The 16,714-nt window shown below is 39.7% G+C and overlaps 2 protein-coding genes across 2 annotated transcripts; one reads left to right on the top strand and one right to left on the bottom strand.

Moving 5' to 3' along the window:
• The first annotated feature begins 870 nt into the window (after positions 1-870).
• On the top strand, positions 871-10,370 carry LOC113135774 (MAGUK p55 subfamily member 3-like). The gene is made up of 18 exons (XM_026316033.2): positions 871-907; positions 2,104-2,222; positions 2,386-2,463; positions 2,619-2,699; positions 3,165-3,302; positions 3,715-3,796; positions 4,333-4,418; positions 4,538-4,612; positions 5,031-5,227; positions 5,322-5,386; positions 5,985-6,002; positions 6,303-6,344; positions 8,061-8,219; positions 8,347-8,427; positions 8,911-9,004; positions 9,176-9,284; positions 9,851-9,961; positions 10,144-10,370. The coding sequence occupies exons 1-18, from the start codon at positions 883-885 to the stop codon at positions 10,321-10,323; spliced, it is 1,740 nt and encodes a 579-aa protein (XP_026171818.1). The 5' UTR covers positions 871-882; the 3' UTR covers positions 10,324-10,370.
• Positions 10,371-10,869: 499 nt separating this feature from the next.
• Positions 10,870-16,453, bottom strand: psmc5 (proteasome 26S subunit, ATPase 5). Its single transcript, XM_026316032.1, has 12 exons — positions 16,404-16,453; positions 15,545-15,616; positions 15,117-15,186; positions 14,895-14,992; positions 14,738-14,794; positions 14,070-14,300; positions 13,406-13,532; positions 13,125-13,315; positions 12,507-12,605; positions 12,318-12,428; positions 12,145-12,231; positions 10,870-11,041 (listed from the first exon to the last, which is right to left on the bottom strand). Exons 1-12 carry the CDS (start codon positions 16,425-16,427, stop codon positions 10,988-10,990), a joined length of 1,221 nt encoding a protein of 406 aa, XP_026171817.1. The 5' UTR covers positions 16,428-16,453; the 3' UTR covers positions 10,870-10,987.
• Positions 16,454-16,714: the final 261 nt, after the last annotated feature.

Below are 16,714 nucleotides of genomic sequence, written 5' to 3'. Positions count from 1 at the left end.
TCATTACCTACAGATGTGTGTTAGGGCTCAAAGGTGTGTTTTCACCCCCACACCTACACAGTCAGTTATGAGTTTTGAGCAGGTGTAGACGTCGTGGGCTGTAGGAATATACAGTGACCAGATGCAGTCTGAGCTCTAACAGGCAGGTTTCCTTCTAAAGAAACATCGTCCACTCATTGCTTTCGGTATTTGTACAAAAAGAATGTTTCATGTCCATCATAAGTGCTCAGTCATCTTGGCTTTTTTTGGAATCCCATCCATTATCGATCTCATTTTCCTCTATGAAATGAAATGAAAGCTTCAGGCCTCAGTAATGAGAGCAACTATTAATTATATTGACAGTTAAGCACATTTGATTCATCACTGTCAAAGAGTGGCTGGGCTGTTGCCCATGTATACAGTATAAATGGATGAACTCTTCAAAATGCTTTTAAATTAAAAGTATTATATTAGTAAGTGAGCTCTAAGGTACTGAAGTGCATTTGTACAACCTCACGGTGAAGGGGTCAGACTTTGCTGTTGAATTTAGTGTGTGTAGCTACTCTCCTTTAGGTTTTATAGCATCAACCCTGGATTTGATTTATCTCATTTTTAAAAGATAATGTTTCTCTAATTAAATCCAGTAGTTCAAGTTAAAAAACATTTTTAGATCAAACTAAAAATTCAGTGAAACTGATTATATAAGACCTAAGCCAGTTTCCTAATGTGGAGTCTGCATGTTTTTTTTGTTTTTTTTCTCCTCAGTTCAGGGTCTGATTTTTTTATTTTTTTATTTTTCTACCGTACATCAGGAACAGAAGAAACCGGAGGCGAGTTTGAGAGAATTCATCGGCCTTGTTTTCCCTGCCTCCCTGTTCTCCCCCTCTCTGCATGATTTAAGCCATGCCCATCGTGTCTGCAAACACAGGTACAGTCACACATATGCTCACGCCACCTGTTCATTCTCTCCAGTACTTTGTGCTTGTATATAATGCATGTGCTACTATAAAACATATACAATACACTAAGAAAAAAAAAAATTAAAACTCCTTTCTGTGAGCTTTCCACATTTGTTATTCATTCATGGAATATGATCTTAGGCATTCTTTGGGAGCTTGGGTTGCATGTTTACTTTATGAATTTCAAAATAAAATAAAATAAAAACAGCAGTTGTGACAAGTGCAAAAGTCGAGGTCATTTACTTGATAGAGCCTAATTGACTACTCAGGATTTATAAGGCAGGTCAAGAATTTACCTTTCAGAGGGAAATCAGCTTCATCAAAAAAAAGTCTTCACTGTGCACATTGGTATCTGGATGATCCAGTGTTGTCTTGGAAACGAGTGCTGTGGCCAGATGAAGCTAAACTTGAGTTCTTTGGTCACCAAAAATGGAGCAGCGTCTCATGAAAAGTGAACTGTTGCCAACTGTTAAACATATGGTATTAAATTTTCTGCTCTGGAGTTGTGGGACAGCCACTGGCACTGGAAAACTCCAGAGGGGAGAGTGGATTCCTCGAAATATCAGCAGATTCTAGATGCAGATGTCATAGAGCAATACAGTGAAGAAACTGAAAAGGTTAGCTTCTACAGCAGGATAATTATCCAAAGTGTGCTTTAAAACCCAACATGAGTTACCAAATGGCTCTCTGACGTCAACACTGTTCAAAATCTGTGGGTACATGTAAAACATACTGTGCGTGCAAGACGGCCTAAAAATATCTCAAAACATGAATCTGCAGGAAGAGTGGGTTAAAAAAAAAAATCAGAATCGAATAGTCAAGAATAGAATAATCTTAGCTGGTTACAGACACTGATCGTAAGCTCCGACAGCTGTTAAAGGCAGGATTACTAAAGTGCTCTTATAGTTGGGTGCCCTAACACTAACACATGCCACAGTTACTGTTTTCTATTTTTAAAGTCCTGAAATCAAAAGTAAGAGTGCATTGACATTAAGCTCATTTTAGTTTCTGTGTGCTGCAGGACTTGTATTTTCTTTTATTACTCAACAGAGTCTGGTATTTGCCCTGGGAGATCTAAACTTTGCATCCAACTGTAGCTCAGGATTAGGAAAGATGTTTTTCAAAAAGGTGATTAATACAGGACTCATGGCTTTACGACCCACAGGGCTGCATGAGACTCTGGCCCTGCTCACCTCTCAGCTCCACCCTGATGCCAACCACAAGGAGGACCTGGTCTTCCTCAAAGATGTCTTCAGTGAGAAGAGCCTTGGTTACCTCATGAAGGTACAGCAGCTATACTTCTACTTTGCCTTTTTTCTCTTCTACTTTATCAAAATGAGAATCATTAGGGAAACTACCAGGATTTACTTGAAATTCAAAATAATGTCTTTGCAGAGATGCATAACTGCTGGGATTGTGTTGTCTTTTTATTTGTTGGGCATCACAGATCCATGAGAAACTAAAGCAGTATGAGCAGCAGAGCCCGACTCCGGTTCTACACAGCGCCACCTGTCTGGCAGAGGATGTAGGTGTCATGACTCCCTTTTCCACATTATTTAAATGCCAAACTAAAGCTGAACATTATATTTAAGTTCAGCAAAGGTTTTATAAAGTGAGTTTATTAATTTAAGGGGAGATGTGATACATTTCAAAACATTTGATTTTTCTGATTCTAATCAGCTGGCAGAAGAGCTGCAGAATGGGCCTCTGGAAGAGGACGAGAGGGAGCTGCTTTTCCTGCTGAGCACGCCGCACTTCAAGGTCCACACTCTGCCTTTCATCACACATACACAAGCCAACAAGTGCTTGACAGCACCTTTCTTTTCTTCACCCAGACGCTCTCGCATTGCTTCGAAGGTTTTATCTCTTTGTCACCTTGAGTTGCTGTGACGTCCTGAGTTGATCATCTGTTACATAACACCAGCATCAGAGCTGCCTACTCTCCTACCCCAACCTGCACACACAGACATGACTTTCTCATTACTCTCATCCAGTGATATTTATCTATTTATTTATGTTATTGACTTGCTGAGAAATGGGAAGAGATGATGGCTGTGAAAGTGAAAACTAATTTGTAAAAGTGAGAGAAATGTTCTTACTGTGGTTTTCTGATTTTTCTTTGGTATATCTTCTACTTTTTCTTACTTTCTTACACCACTAGTGTTCAGGCACATGTATTTTACTTAAATGAGTTTTTCTGTGCTGTTTTGTAAACGGCTCGTGCAGGCAGTGCTGTCAGCCCACGATACGGTGGCCCAAAAGAACTTCGACCCGGTGCTGCCGCCGCTGCCAGACGATCTGGACGATGACCTGGAGGAGGAGTCGGTGAAGATCGTCCGTCTAGTGAAGAACAAGGAACCGCTGGTGATTCCCCTTAAACTTAAGACAGACAAAACAAAGTCTGTCCTATCTCCTCAGTGACTGCTGTTCCTCTGCTCTCAAGTGAGGCGTTAATGCTCCATTACTTTCATAAAGCAGCTCTGAGGCTTTACTGAGCTCCGGGGTGTGAATATGTGTCAGAGTGTGATGCCATAAACACATTTTCAACTAAGTCCTTCTAGCAAAAGACAAGAATAGACATGTAAACTGAGCTAAAATAGGGAGGTGATCTAGATGATCAGGGATCCAGTCACACAGTTTACTCAAAGATTATTGATCTTTATAGCACATAAAAAAAACCAGCTTTCAACAGCGTGTCAGAGGTGCTGTTATCAGTTCACTGAACTGGAGATTGGATCAGTGTTTGGATCCAATTTATTTCTGTCTTTTCCACCAGGGAGCGACTATTCGGCGAGATGAGGCAACAGGAGCTGTGATCGTGGCCAGAATCATGAGGGGAGGGGCAGCTGACCGCAGTGGTGAGACAGTTCACCAAACAGTCATAACTCAAATGCCTGTTTTGTTTATAATGTATAATATATATATATATATATATATATATATACATCCATATTTTATTTTTTGTTGTTGTTGTGTAGGGAAATAAAAGTAAATAGAGGCTTGGCTACAGTAAATAATAATAATAATAATCTGACACAAAGTGAAATCATCTCTAGTCTTCTTATATATTGAACTTCCTGCCCAGAAGGATTTCCTTACCACTACTGATACACTGACAGACAAGTGAGGAGATTATGTTGTGTAACCCCATGAACTGTCAGCAGACATCAAATCCTTGAGATTAGTGCCACAACACTGCATATTTTGAGATCTCAAACAAGGGCTGCTCCCGGCTGTTGCCACGGAGACGTTATCGACTTTATGCCAACAGACAGATTTTGTTAATATCTGAATCTCATGCTCTAAAAATATCATCGTTACTGCAGATACTGGGGTTTTCCTATGCTTTGGCTAAAAGTTGTTTTCTGTGGGTGTGTGTTGCTTTTGTCTCCAGGTCTGGTGCATGTAGGGGATGAGCTTCGAGAGGTGAACGGGAACCTGATCTCCCACAAAAGGCCAGATGAAATTAGTCAGATTCTGGTAAAGCTTAAAAAAAAAAAAAAAAAAAGCTTTTCAACGTTTGAACGTATCAGTTCAGATACTGTATAATAATTGATCATCACTGCGGATGATGATGCTGCTCTCATGTTTTTGATCAGTCCCAGTCACAAGGATCCATCACCCTGAAAATCATCCCAGCTGTTGTTGAAGAAGACAAAGTGAAGGAAAGCAGGGTGAGGGATTTCTGTCCAAATATACAACTACTTCCCCCTCTACTAAAAACTGTCAGAAGACTTTTATTTAATGATTGTTTGAAATAATTTTTGCATTTTTATTGATGACTTGCATAGATGATTTTATTAATCTCACAACAGCAGATTTTTCAGTAATTCCTTAATTCATAAAATCAATTAATCTTTAAATTTGACCTGGATCTGTGTAGAAAATGGCTGCGTACAAGCATATACAAGTTCCAGAGGTCAAATATCTGGAATAATAGTAATAGAAATGATAGTACTGTAGATTTTCCAGTTAAACGTTTTGCTAAAAACATTTTACAACTAACGTTTGGTATCAATCGTTTCTCTTTTGCAACTCATAATATCCCAAATATTAAGCTACTAGTTTTAAAATTATTCTTGCTCCCTCCAGGTCTACCTTCGGGCTTTGTTTGACTACACACCCTTTGAGGACAAGGCCACGCCGTGCCAAGAGGCAGGACTGCCTTTTAAAAGGGGGGACCTTCTTCAGGTGGTGAGTCAAGAGGACGCCACCTGGTGGCAGGCCAAGAGGGTGGGTGACAGTAACCTCAGGGCCGGCCTCATCCCCTCAACCCAGTTCCAAGAGAGGTAGTCAGCATCAGCTCAGATTTAGAAAAACAGTCACCTATTGCCTTTTTTCAGATGTTAATGAATCTTTTTTTTTTTTCTGTTTTCTGCTAAGGCGCCTGAGATACAGGATGAAAATGGGTTCCCTACCTACTCCTGCGTCCCTCAGAGCTCCTACATGTAAGTCTGTTTTACCTCTGCAATCAGAATCCTTCTTCCCACAAATGCACAAGAAGCTTAGATCTGCAGATACAGCTTGTATTGTGGGTTCTAATCTAATCTAGCCAAGAAAATACAGAGGGAGATTACGTAAACAGGGGATTTGAACTTAGTCTCTGAAAAAAATTGACTCCATCATTTCTATTCCTAATCCAATTTTAAAAAGCAAAATAAAAGAGTAGTTTGAGGAAGAACAGGTGGTTAAGCCGAGCCTTTTCTTGTTTCTGCACTATTTGCATCAAAAATGTTTTTAAAGTTGCTGCAGTGCCATCAACCCCTATAGACTTTCTTTCATGCAAAAAACATGATGTAGGTGAAGAAAAGCAGATAAACTAGTAAAGGACTAAGATCACACAGTTTACATAACAGATTTGCAAGACAATGTTGAACATCTCTAATATATTATAGGAAGTGTCCAATAATTATGTCCATCCTGAATTTCCCCTTGGAGATGAATAAAGTTGATCTTATCTTACTAGCAGGTGCAGAATGGTGGTTGTAATATTGTGGCACTCTCTACAGTGACACTGTGCATTATTCTTTGCATTGCTAACCTCAGATGATTTTGCTGAGAGAGGTATGTAGACAAACCTGCACATTAGATCATCTTACCCCTGGGCTGACCACATATTTTCATGGCTGAATTTCTTTCTGTTATTTTTTTTCTCTTAAGAGTAGGCTACCTGAAACTCAGAAAAACATATTCTTGTACAATTTTCTTCTTCTTATACTTTTTATTTTTTTGCCTTTTATGTTTCGCCTTCATATCCACACGTCCTTGCCCTAATTGTACTCAGCCTGCTGTGTTTTAGTATTAAAGTAACATTAACCTCAACCTCTCCTTCCTACTCTTCACTTCCCGGTTGCCATCCTGAAGAAGACTATGACCGTGAGGCTGGTCTGAATGGAAAGGACATAGGTGAGGAAGGTGAATTTATACAGACCACTGTATCATCACATTTCTGCTAAATCTGTGTGCTAATCCATCCCTCCTTTTAAAAACTGTAGATAGTTCTTGGGGCTTTGTAGTTGATTACTTTATGCTGCTTTTGTAATTAGTGGGTTAGAGTACAGGTGTAACAGCTCACCATAGGACTCACAGTATGATCACCCACACATAGTCTCTGGACAACATAGTATAATACATCATATTTTGGACAGTTTATTATACTAAGGCTTTTTTTAGTTGACACTATATAATAATAATTATAATACACCAGTTTGTTCATCCTCACTGCTTGATTCAATGCCATTTTGCTTCTGTAGGTTTGTTGTGTGGTAATTGCCCGAAAGCATTACCACATCCATTTTGACCTGGGCCTTATTTTAACATTTTTAATCAGAACATCATGTCAGAGTTGAGGTCTCATTCAAATATGAGACTGTGTGTTTGGCGCAAGGAAATTCTAAATATTTGAAGTGGCTGGTTCATTTTTTTTCTGTCTACTTGCTGCTAAATATCAAACCATTATACAGTAAACAATATACCCTGAGCTGTGTTTTTCAGACTAGTACTAATATCAATCTTTCAGTATCACAGGCACAGATAATTCTGCACTGACCAGTAGTTATTGTTTACATTAACAATCCTCCTCGATCTGTGAAATAGTGACCCTGATATCTACAGAGCAGGGCATTGAACTATTTTCTCTCCGGTGGTCAAACTATGTATGAATGAGACCATTTCCAAATTATTTAAAAATGTCTTGGAATTTCTGTCCTAGATTTCCGTATTTCTTATTGGCTAGTGGTAACACAGTTACAGACAGTAACCCAGTGTGCAGGTTCTGTGAGAAATAACACCCAGTGTATCAGCTCAGTCTCCAGTAAACACACAGACGCAGCAGCATAACAATGAATTTTAGTGGATAATTTGATTGGACATTAATGTGAAAACTGAACAGGTTTAAAATGGCTGAGCTTCTGCTTTAACAGTCACTGATTGTACATTTGTTTGTGTCAGGAGTTAAGTGGCATTGTGTAATGTTGTTGGCCCTCACTGTGTGTGTGTGTGTGTGTGTGTGTGTGTGTGTGTGTGTGTGTGTGTGCGCGTGTGCGCACTTGTTACTCTGCCAGACTTTGTGCTGTATGTACACTGAGTCTCTGTGCCACCTCAGGGCAGCTCATTTATCTCATTGTGCTTTACAAATGGCCTGTTCATCACACTCCATGCTAAAAGTGCTCTGTTTCTGCTCAGTGAAGCAGCACACACACAGCAGCGTGCATGGCTTCCATGCTTGTGCCATTGTGATGACTTTTCCAGTACAGTGTTTGAATAAATGGTCTAATATGAGCTGTAGTTTCTCCCAAGAGTAAGGCAGCCCCTGCCTTCTGTGGCCATGCTTTCTCATGGGAATTTTACTCAGGTACTCTTACTGATTTCTACTGGTGGTGTTCAGTGTGTTTGGTGTTGTATGGATGTATGGCACAGGATTTAAATTTTAATCAGGGAGGGCAAATGATATTGTTTTGGGACTGATGGACTTGGCTCTTTATCAGACTTTGTAACTAATGCTTCTCACTGACATGGTGTCAAAGAAGTAGTGTGATCTGGAATGGACTGCAGAGGGGTTTAGTATACCACATGGATCTCTATCCAGCTTACACTTGTGTACTTGCATGTCTTTGACCACAGCCAGCCTGCGCAGAAGTTTCCGCCTCAGGAGAGATCGCCAGGGCTCACCAGGAGAGCCACAAACCCCAGATGCCAATCACACAGACTTTCTGATCTATGAAGAAGTGACACACTATCTGCCGCGCCCTGGTGAGAGGCCTCGCCTTATAGTACTGATAGGTAGGTCCACTGTGGGGTTTGTATAATAACACTAGGTATGACAACAACAATTGTAGTGCATGCAGATGTTTTACCCAAACGCAGTGAAACTTTGTAACCGTTCATCCTGTTATTTCTATGGTCACAGGTTCCCTGGGAGCTCGAGTCACTGAGCTCAAACAGAAGGTGATCACAGAGAATCCACGACGATATGGCTTAGCTGTGCCTCGTGAGTCTCGTGTTTTTTATTTATTTATTTTTTCCTTTTTTTCTTTGACATGACACTTATCTATAGTAGGCATTTGCTGTAGGGATGCACTTTTATCTGTCCTTAGATAAGTTTGAATTAAGGACCTTTGCATTAATGATGTTAATGTAGGACTTTAAGATCAACTTACTGATGCAGTCAGTGTAACCACCTGGAGGTTTTTCATGCAAAGCTTCTCCCTAAAGAAGATTTGTCTTGCAGTATTTGGACCAACCATCCATAGTCTTTCTTTTCTGAGCAGGGTGAATTAAATGTTTTTCTCATCACTGGTGCACATTGCACACAAGTAAAGCTACAACACACTTCTTGTATGGACTGGACAGCACTGTCAGTGATTTCACATAGCATGGCAAATCAAAACACAGATATTGAGGCTTGAACTTTTTCCCTATTTTTTTTTTTTTTTTTTTCCACCCTGGCTACATCTGAACGTGTGGACTGAAGACACCACTCGAGCTAGGAAGGGTCATGAGAGAGAAGGAGTGGAGTATCACTTCATCACTAAAGCGGCTTTCGAGTCTGATATCCAGAATGGCAAGTGAGTATTGAACACAATATCTTTCCTATTCAAGCGCTCTAAATATTTAAGACAAGAAATTGATTAAAGTCTTCCAAAATCTATAATTACTTGTTACCCATCAGTTCTGGCCATGCATTTTGGCTTCCAGTTGCCAGTCTGAATAATTAATGATGTGCTGTATTTCTGCAGGTTTATTGAATACGGGGAGTATAAAGATAATCTATATGGCACCAGTCTAGAGTCCATTCACAGAGTTTTGGATCAAAACAAGGTCTGTCTGGTGGATGTGCAACCAGAGGTTAGTACTGACGCTGCACCACTGCTACAGCCATACATTTTTTTTTATTTTTTTTTTACAGTTGCATCACATGATCACCCTTTTTTAGTTGAATACATGTGCAAAGATTTGTCTTGGTGACTTTACTAGGAACAGCTGCTCCCTCCCCTCTGTTACATCTGCTAATAGAGAACTAATTAAGAGGAGCATCAAAACATTAAATATTTTTGGATAGTTGGATTGTCACCTAAACTCTAAAATATCACACGTATCTTTGCTTTCCAAATGTCCCACATACTGTCTTCAGTATCTTTAGTTGTATTTAATATCACCTGATTTATTATTTTTTTCCTCCCCCACTTCTGGTGCAGTGTTAAAATGTAAAATGTTTAGTTTTTGCAAATTATATTTGCCTTTCTAAGTTGTATTTGCTTTTGTAAGTTAGTTATGCTGCTAAATATGACTTAGTTCTATATAATAGTCAGAACTGCACTTACCACACAGTACAAATATTTAACATTAAAAAAACCTTGTCTTTTGTGTAAAGTGCCATGTGCTAAATGCTGTCCCCCTCCTGCCACATTCAGGCCCTGAAAACATTGCGGACCAGTGAATTCAAGCCATATGTGATCTTTGTACGACCTCACATCTGTGATGAGCAGCTTGGCTCCTCTTCCTCACTCAACTTAGGGATTTCGGTAAGTCACATAAAACACAGAACACATAAACATCTTGATCATTAAGAGTGTCTAAATGCAGCCTTTCCTGAAATCACCACCATCTGTAAATGTAAGTTTCCACCTGTCTCTATGTTCTGAAGAGTGTCTTACCATTTGAACACTGCTCTTAATCAACATCTCTCCCTGTTTTTACTGACTAGGAGGAGGACCTACACGAACTGAAGCAGTCAGCAGAGCGGATGGACAAGAGCTACGGTCATTGGGTGGACTATGTTTTGGTGAAGGAGGACCCAGTCAGTGCCTTAGCAGAGCTTCAGGTCTTATTGGACAGGGTGCAGATGGAGCCACAGTGGGTGCCTGGGTCCTGGCTGAGGAGCTAACCTCCAAATTGGTCCACTATGTGAGAACATACACAACTGGGAAGCCTCCGGAGCGTTGGAGTGACCCAGTGTTTACTGCTGTAACCATTCCACAGATACAGGTTTGTGATCAATGAGTGATCCGTTTTTCTTTCATCAATGTGTTTTGCAGTCTTCACTGTTAATGCACGAAGCTGACAGAAACTGCCTGTGTAAACGATACAATGGCAGTGTTGAGAGCTCTGACAGGCATGTAGTATATGTGTGCAGGACTAAGTTCTTACAGTAAGCTCTAGTCAAAGATTTGCACTGTGTATGATTATGTTAAAACTATTAATCGCAGCTATAATGTAAAGTGCCATATCAAAAGTGTTGCATTTACAAAAATATAATAATTGTAAGGTTAAATAATGTGCAGGCCATCAGCTCGTGCTGGAAACTGTACGGACATTACTGCTACCTGACTGGGCTTTGACAAAAGTCTGAATTAAATTTCTCTTATTTACCTGGTGGCCCTGCTATTTGAGGATATTTTGTTGAAGGGGGAAACACTGAGCCAACTCATACTTATTGGGGAAACCATTTACTTTAGAATGACTTATGTAACAATTATAAATCAAACCTTAAACAAAAGAAGAAAAAAATATACATTGTGGTTGCATCACATGCGAGAAAACAAGACCTTTTACTTCCACAGCTTCTTGATCGACATGTTCTTCTCGCTGTCTTTCTGCATCACCTGTTGAAGAGAATGGGCAGAGTTAAAAAGCAGATACATTAAAAAGAGGTAAACTACCTGTCTGAAGTCTAGACACCCTTTGTCATCGAATGGAACTGAATGAAAATGTGTCTGAACTTGACTGTTAAGTTTATATCCAAAAGTGCTAAAAGTAGGCAACTGGACTTGCTGGAGGTTCTTGAAGATGTTCCACCTCTCATCCAGGAGACTTCGTTGATTCTGACCAACTGCTAGGAAGTCCCAGGTATGTGGGTCACAGGTGTCAAGGTGTGAATTGTTGTTAAAGGTCATTTTCTACTTTAAAAATGTTTAAAAATCCCCATATGCAAATTAAGAACAGCAACAAATTGCCTCTACTCAGTTAATGTCTGTCAGTCTCCAACCTGGTTTTGCTTGACTGGGCCATTGACCTCTAGTGTTCAAAAGTATTAAAAACCTATGTTCAGCAGAACTCACACACTGAACATGGGTTTTCTGAACAAACAAATAAGCTAAACCAGGGTGTGAAAAGAGAATTCTTTGATGGCTGGATTTTTAAACACTATTAACCCTTAAGAGTCTACCATCACAAAAGCATGATCAAATCACATCACGCCGATGTAATGGTAGACTCCTAAGCGTTAATATAGAAAACGACCAGTGTTGTCATTTAACAACCATTCATACATTGATGTATGTGACCCACATACCTGGGACCTCTCAACAGTCAGAACTGAAGAAGCTTCTTGGGTTAGAGGTAAAAAATAATCTTAATCTTACCTACAATTGCTACGTCAGACATAGCATCCCCTAGACCAGGGGTGGGTGATCTGCTTTCCTCAACAGCCACTGCCCTACTTGTTTTACATTTATCCTTGTGCTACCTGCTGCTTATTACCTAGATCTGGTGTATTCAGCCAATCAGAAGCCGGAAGATACCATTTCAGAGAGGGTGGAGTGGTGGAAGACAAAGTGAATTGGTATCTTCCAGCTTCTGATTGGCTGAAAAACACTTGATCCAGGTAATGGGTAGGACAGGGGTAGTTGAAAACTTCCAGACAGATTAAGAATAAGTGTGGGACTAGCTTCTTTCTACTCAGAACAGAACAGGTTCTTTTACTAACCTTTGCCACAGCCATCTCAAAGTCCTCCTGGGTGACGTGAACCCTCCGTTCTCTCAGCGCATACATCCCTGCCTCTGTGCAAACTCCCTAAAAAAAACAATACACATATAAGGAAATTAAATCGTGTACCACATTTATCACCATCTCCTGTTTTCCACTGGGCTAACTCTCACCTTAACCTCTGCACCCGAGGCTCCAGGCATCAGCTCTGCAATCTTCCGCAGGTTAATGCCACGTGTCAGGTTCATCTTCCTGGAGTGGATCTTCAAGATGTCTAAACGGGCCTAATGGTGCAGAAATACATATTCAAATACCAAATCTTCTGCAGCATGTATATGTACATGCACTGTACAGGCACCCACCTCTTCATTTGGAGGAGGAAACTCAATCTTCCTGTCAATCCTGCCTGGCCTCAGCAGAGCAGAGTCCAGGATGTCAATACGGTTGGTGGCCATGATGACCTGTAGAGAGACAGAAAGTGACTTTACCTCAATAAAACAAAACAAACTGCTATTAATGAATAAAGTACCCGTGTAAATAAAGTATATAAATAAACACTGCCAACACTGGTATACTGTGTCCTGATAACAGGTGATGATTATAAGAAGCTGCTCATTGTAACACATTAAATAACTAAACTCCCCTAATTTAGCATTTAAGCAGTATACTGACATTTTTTAATACAGTGTACTTTTAAGCAGATGTGAAAAATTTTAAAATGTCAATATATTTGTCTACCAGTGGGTAATTGTAAATGAATAAAATTACATAACTGATTACAAACTTATGACATATGTCCTCACAGTAGCCATAAGAGTAGAACATACAGTAAACTGTTACAACTTTAGGTCTTCAGGTTTTAGATTCATCTGGGTTAAAGAGTTAATGCTGTAACTGATTGCTGCTGCTCTTTGCTCTCTATTAAAAATACATAGGTACCCCGTGTCCAAAGAAAGTCTTTTTACTGTGTGTGTGTGTACCTTGATGTTCTTGGTGGCCTCAAAGCCATCGAGCTGATTGAGCAGCTCCAGCATTGTTCGCTGCACCTCGCTATCGCCCCCAGAGCCTCCCTCCAGGCGAGATGAACCAATGGAATCAATCTCATCCATGAAGATAATGGAGGGGGCGTGCTCTCTAGCCATGACGAACAGCTCGCGCACCATACGGGCACCTAGGACAAAAGAGGGTTTCAATTTATGGTTTCACAACTACATAATTATTTATTTATTTTTAATGAGAGGAAAAAAACAAAGGAGCTCACCCTCTCCGATGAACTTCTGGACCAGCTCGGAGCCAGACACCCTGATGAAGGTACAGTCAGTGTGGTGGGCCACAGCTCTGGCCAGCAGGGTCTTCCCTGTACCAGGGGGACCATACAGCAACACACCCTGCAAACACAAAACAGAAACAACCATGTATACACTGACAGATGGAAATGACATATGATGAGAGCTGCAGCAATTGGTCAATGAATAAAATAGTCCCAAATTAATTAACTCACAATTAGTTCTTTCAGTTACTTTTCAAGACAAAAAAAAAAAAGACAGATCTTCCCAGAGTGTAGAGGCTGTGATGGGTATTGTTTACATTTATTTAGATGTTTCATGGGCAAAACAATTATTAGAGAATCAAATCACTGCTAAAAATAAGCACTTTATATCTCTAAACCTCAGCTCTTACATTAGGTGGCAGTGCAGTTTGGGCATTATCAATAGCATTTTTAACTATGTTCAAAAATATTGTCAAACCAACCTGCAATCTTTAAACTAGTCTTAAAATGTGAACAAACATAAATCCCCAAAATGGATATAAAATTTTCTCCTGCAATATCAGTAATGTACACACTGAGTTTTTTTTCTTTTTTTTTTTGAATTCACAAAATGTGCTGCTCTCATACACTATCCACCCTCTTGTCAATCACCCACCTTGGGCTGTGCAATTCCTAAAGCCTCGAACAGCTCTGGGTGCTTCACAGGCAGCTCAATCACTTCCTTGATCTCCTTGATCTGCTTATCCAGGCCACCAATCATTTCATAGGTGGAGTCCGGTACCTTCTCCACCATCATGAGGGATACCAGAGGATCCACCTTGTTGGGTAGGATCTTGTGTAGGGTGTAGCTGTCATTACGCAGAGCCACACGGCAATTTGGAGTCACCTGGTGCAGAAATTGCAAAGGAAGAGCTGAATACTTCATGTTTTCTATCATTTTAGCAACTGACTGTACAGAGGAGCAAAAATTGCTAAGGTGCGTACACAATGAAATTAAAGTACAATGACTTGCAACTAGGGCTGGGCGATATGGGGGGGGGGGGGGGGAATAAAAATCTAATAATATTGTTTTTCATATCAGTCGACATATAGCTTGATATAACCCAAAGTACTATTTCAGTCAAACTTAAAGGTTCCTTTTTACTCCTAAGTGACATGTAAAAGATATAAGGTTAATCTTGATTTAAATATTTACTTCTAAAATTTGAACATGGCAAACAAATACCATTATACAACTGTATTTCAAACATACACAACATAAAATTCGATATTTGGCACAGCCCTACTTGCAACTATAATTAAGAGGACAACTGTAACACTTACATCATTAATGTCAATGTTCTTGTCCACATCCACAACAAATTTTCCTTCTGGATGCACCTAAACATGATGCAGAGATTTGTTAATGAGAAATTTAAAAATCTCAACTCCTAATCAAAATATAATGTGATGCCCTTCTGAAAACAAGTCCACAGCATACCTTCACCAGCACTTTCTTTTTGTCCATGACCCTGACCACTTCTCCTACATAGGATCCCTGCTCCTGTAGTAACTGTAGCTCCTCGCGAAGGAGACGCACTAAGAAAAGAAAAAAAAAACAAACTACAACTTAATTATTTTTGAAATAAAGAGACAGTTTGTCTACATCTTCATTTTAAATGATCATTCATGACTGTTAATGTAACGAATAGCAGCAGTATACCTTTGGCATTGAGCTCATTTCTCTGTGCTTGCAGACGTCGGAGATTCTGGCTTTTTTCATTCACTGTCAACTGTTGAGGAAAAAGGCAGTTCAAGAATCACAGTCACAAGATGATGTGCAATGGGAGATCTAATCAGTTGGAAATGATTTATTTTCATTTCATTTTCTCTATCTGGGGCTGGGTGGTGGGAGCAGCAGTCTAAACCAAGATGCCCAAGACCTTCCTTTCCCAGATATCCGAACCACCTCAACCCTTTCGATGTGGAGGAGCAGCGGCTCTACCCTGAGCTCCTCCTGATGACTGAGCTCCTCACCCTGTCTCTAAGGGCTCAGCCACCCTGCAGAGGAAACTGCAGACGCCACGCCAATAAGTTTTAGTTTATGTTTCATTGTTTTCTACCCAATTGAAAATGTTTTATTTTTCTCACCTGTAATTCTTCTATTTTAGACAAATAATATTGCCGGAGACCTGATCCACCTTTACTTTCACCCATCTCCATCTGTCAAAGAAAAAAAACCGATGAGTACAGACACCAACACTTAACGACTGACTCCTTTTAAGTCAGATCACTACCAATAACATGATATAAGGTTGTAACTCTAAACTACTTTCCATTATTGATTCATCTGCTGATCATTTGAAGACAACTGTTCAGTTTGTAAAATGTCAGAAAATTAGGGAAAATGTCCGAAATCAAATTCAGCTCCATAAAAAACAGCAAAAAGCAGCAAGTGACAAACTAAAACCAGGAATACTTTGGGGCTTATGACTGTTAAATGACAACCGCACCAAATTAATTAACGTGATTGCTCTTGATTAATTTTATTTAGTCGCTGACTAACTTATAAAAAATAATGAAACCACATTTATACCGACAAAATTCATTAAGCACAAATGTTAACAGGGAAGACTCGAGTCTCGTTAGCGGTGCTAAAATATTTTTAAACAATAAAATGAATGTATGAATAAAACACTTTGCGGTTTTAGCCACATTTAACAACCACCGTGTGACTAGTCAATGCTAACTAGTCTAACTAATATAACCACCGTTAATCAACAGGGAGCCTGAAGCTAAGTTAGCTTAGCGAACGATGAGACAGCAAACCAGCGCTGCAGGACACATTCATTGTTTTCACTAAAGCGACATCTCGATATTTACAGCGAGGCCGCACTATCAACCCGCAGCACAGCTAGTTTAGAGAAACAACTCGACTCAAAACTGCGGAGTAGCATTTGTTTGATAAGATACCAATAAAATCTACTAAACGACAAAAAAATATACGTACATGGTCGATCCCGTCCACCTCCATCTTGATGTTTCTGCATCCGCTTACGAATAGCCCTATTTCCGGTCAAATTCTTCTTCGGGCTTTTTCCATAAAATAATCGCCCGCATCGCCACCTATGATTTTTAAATCACACATATTTAGTGTAGTTGCTGAAAGATTAATTTATTTATGAATGAATTATTAATTAGAAACAGCATATTCATCTTCAGTGATTTGCCTCATTTTACGTTTTTAAAATTAATATCATCAGCGACAAATATTCTGTGAACCTAATCTATTTGAGTTTGCAGCGGGAAATATTTACATAT

The sequence above is a fragment of the Mastacembelus armatus genome, chromosome 19 (genome assembly GCF_900324485.2).
Source record: "Mastacembelus armatus chromosome 19, fMasArm1.2, whole genome shotgun sequence".
Taxonomy (NCBI): domain Eukaryota; kingdom Metazoa; phylum Chordata; class Actinopteri; order Synbranchiformes; family Mastacembelidae; genus Mastacembelus; species Mastacembelus armatus.
Note: the sequence above shows the minus strand (reverse complement) of the source record. Positions and strands in the feature narration are given on the sequence as shown.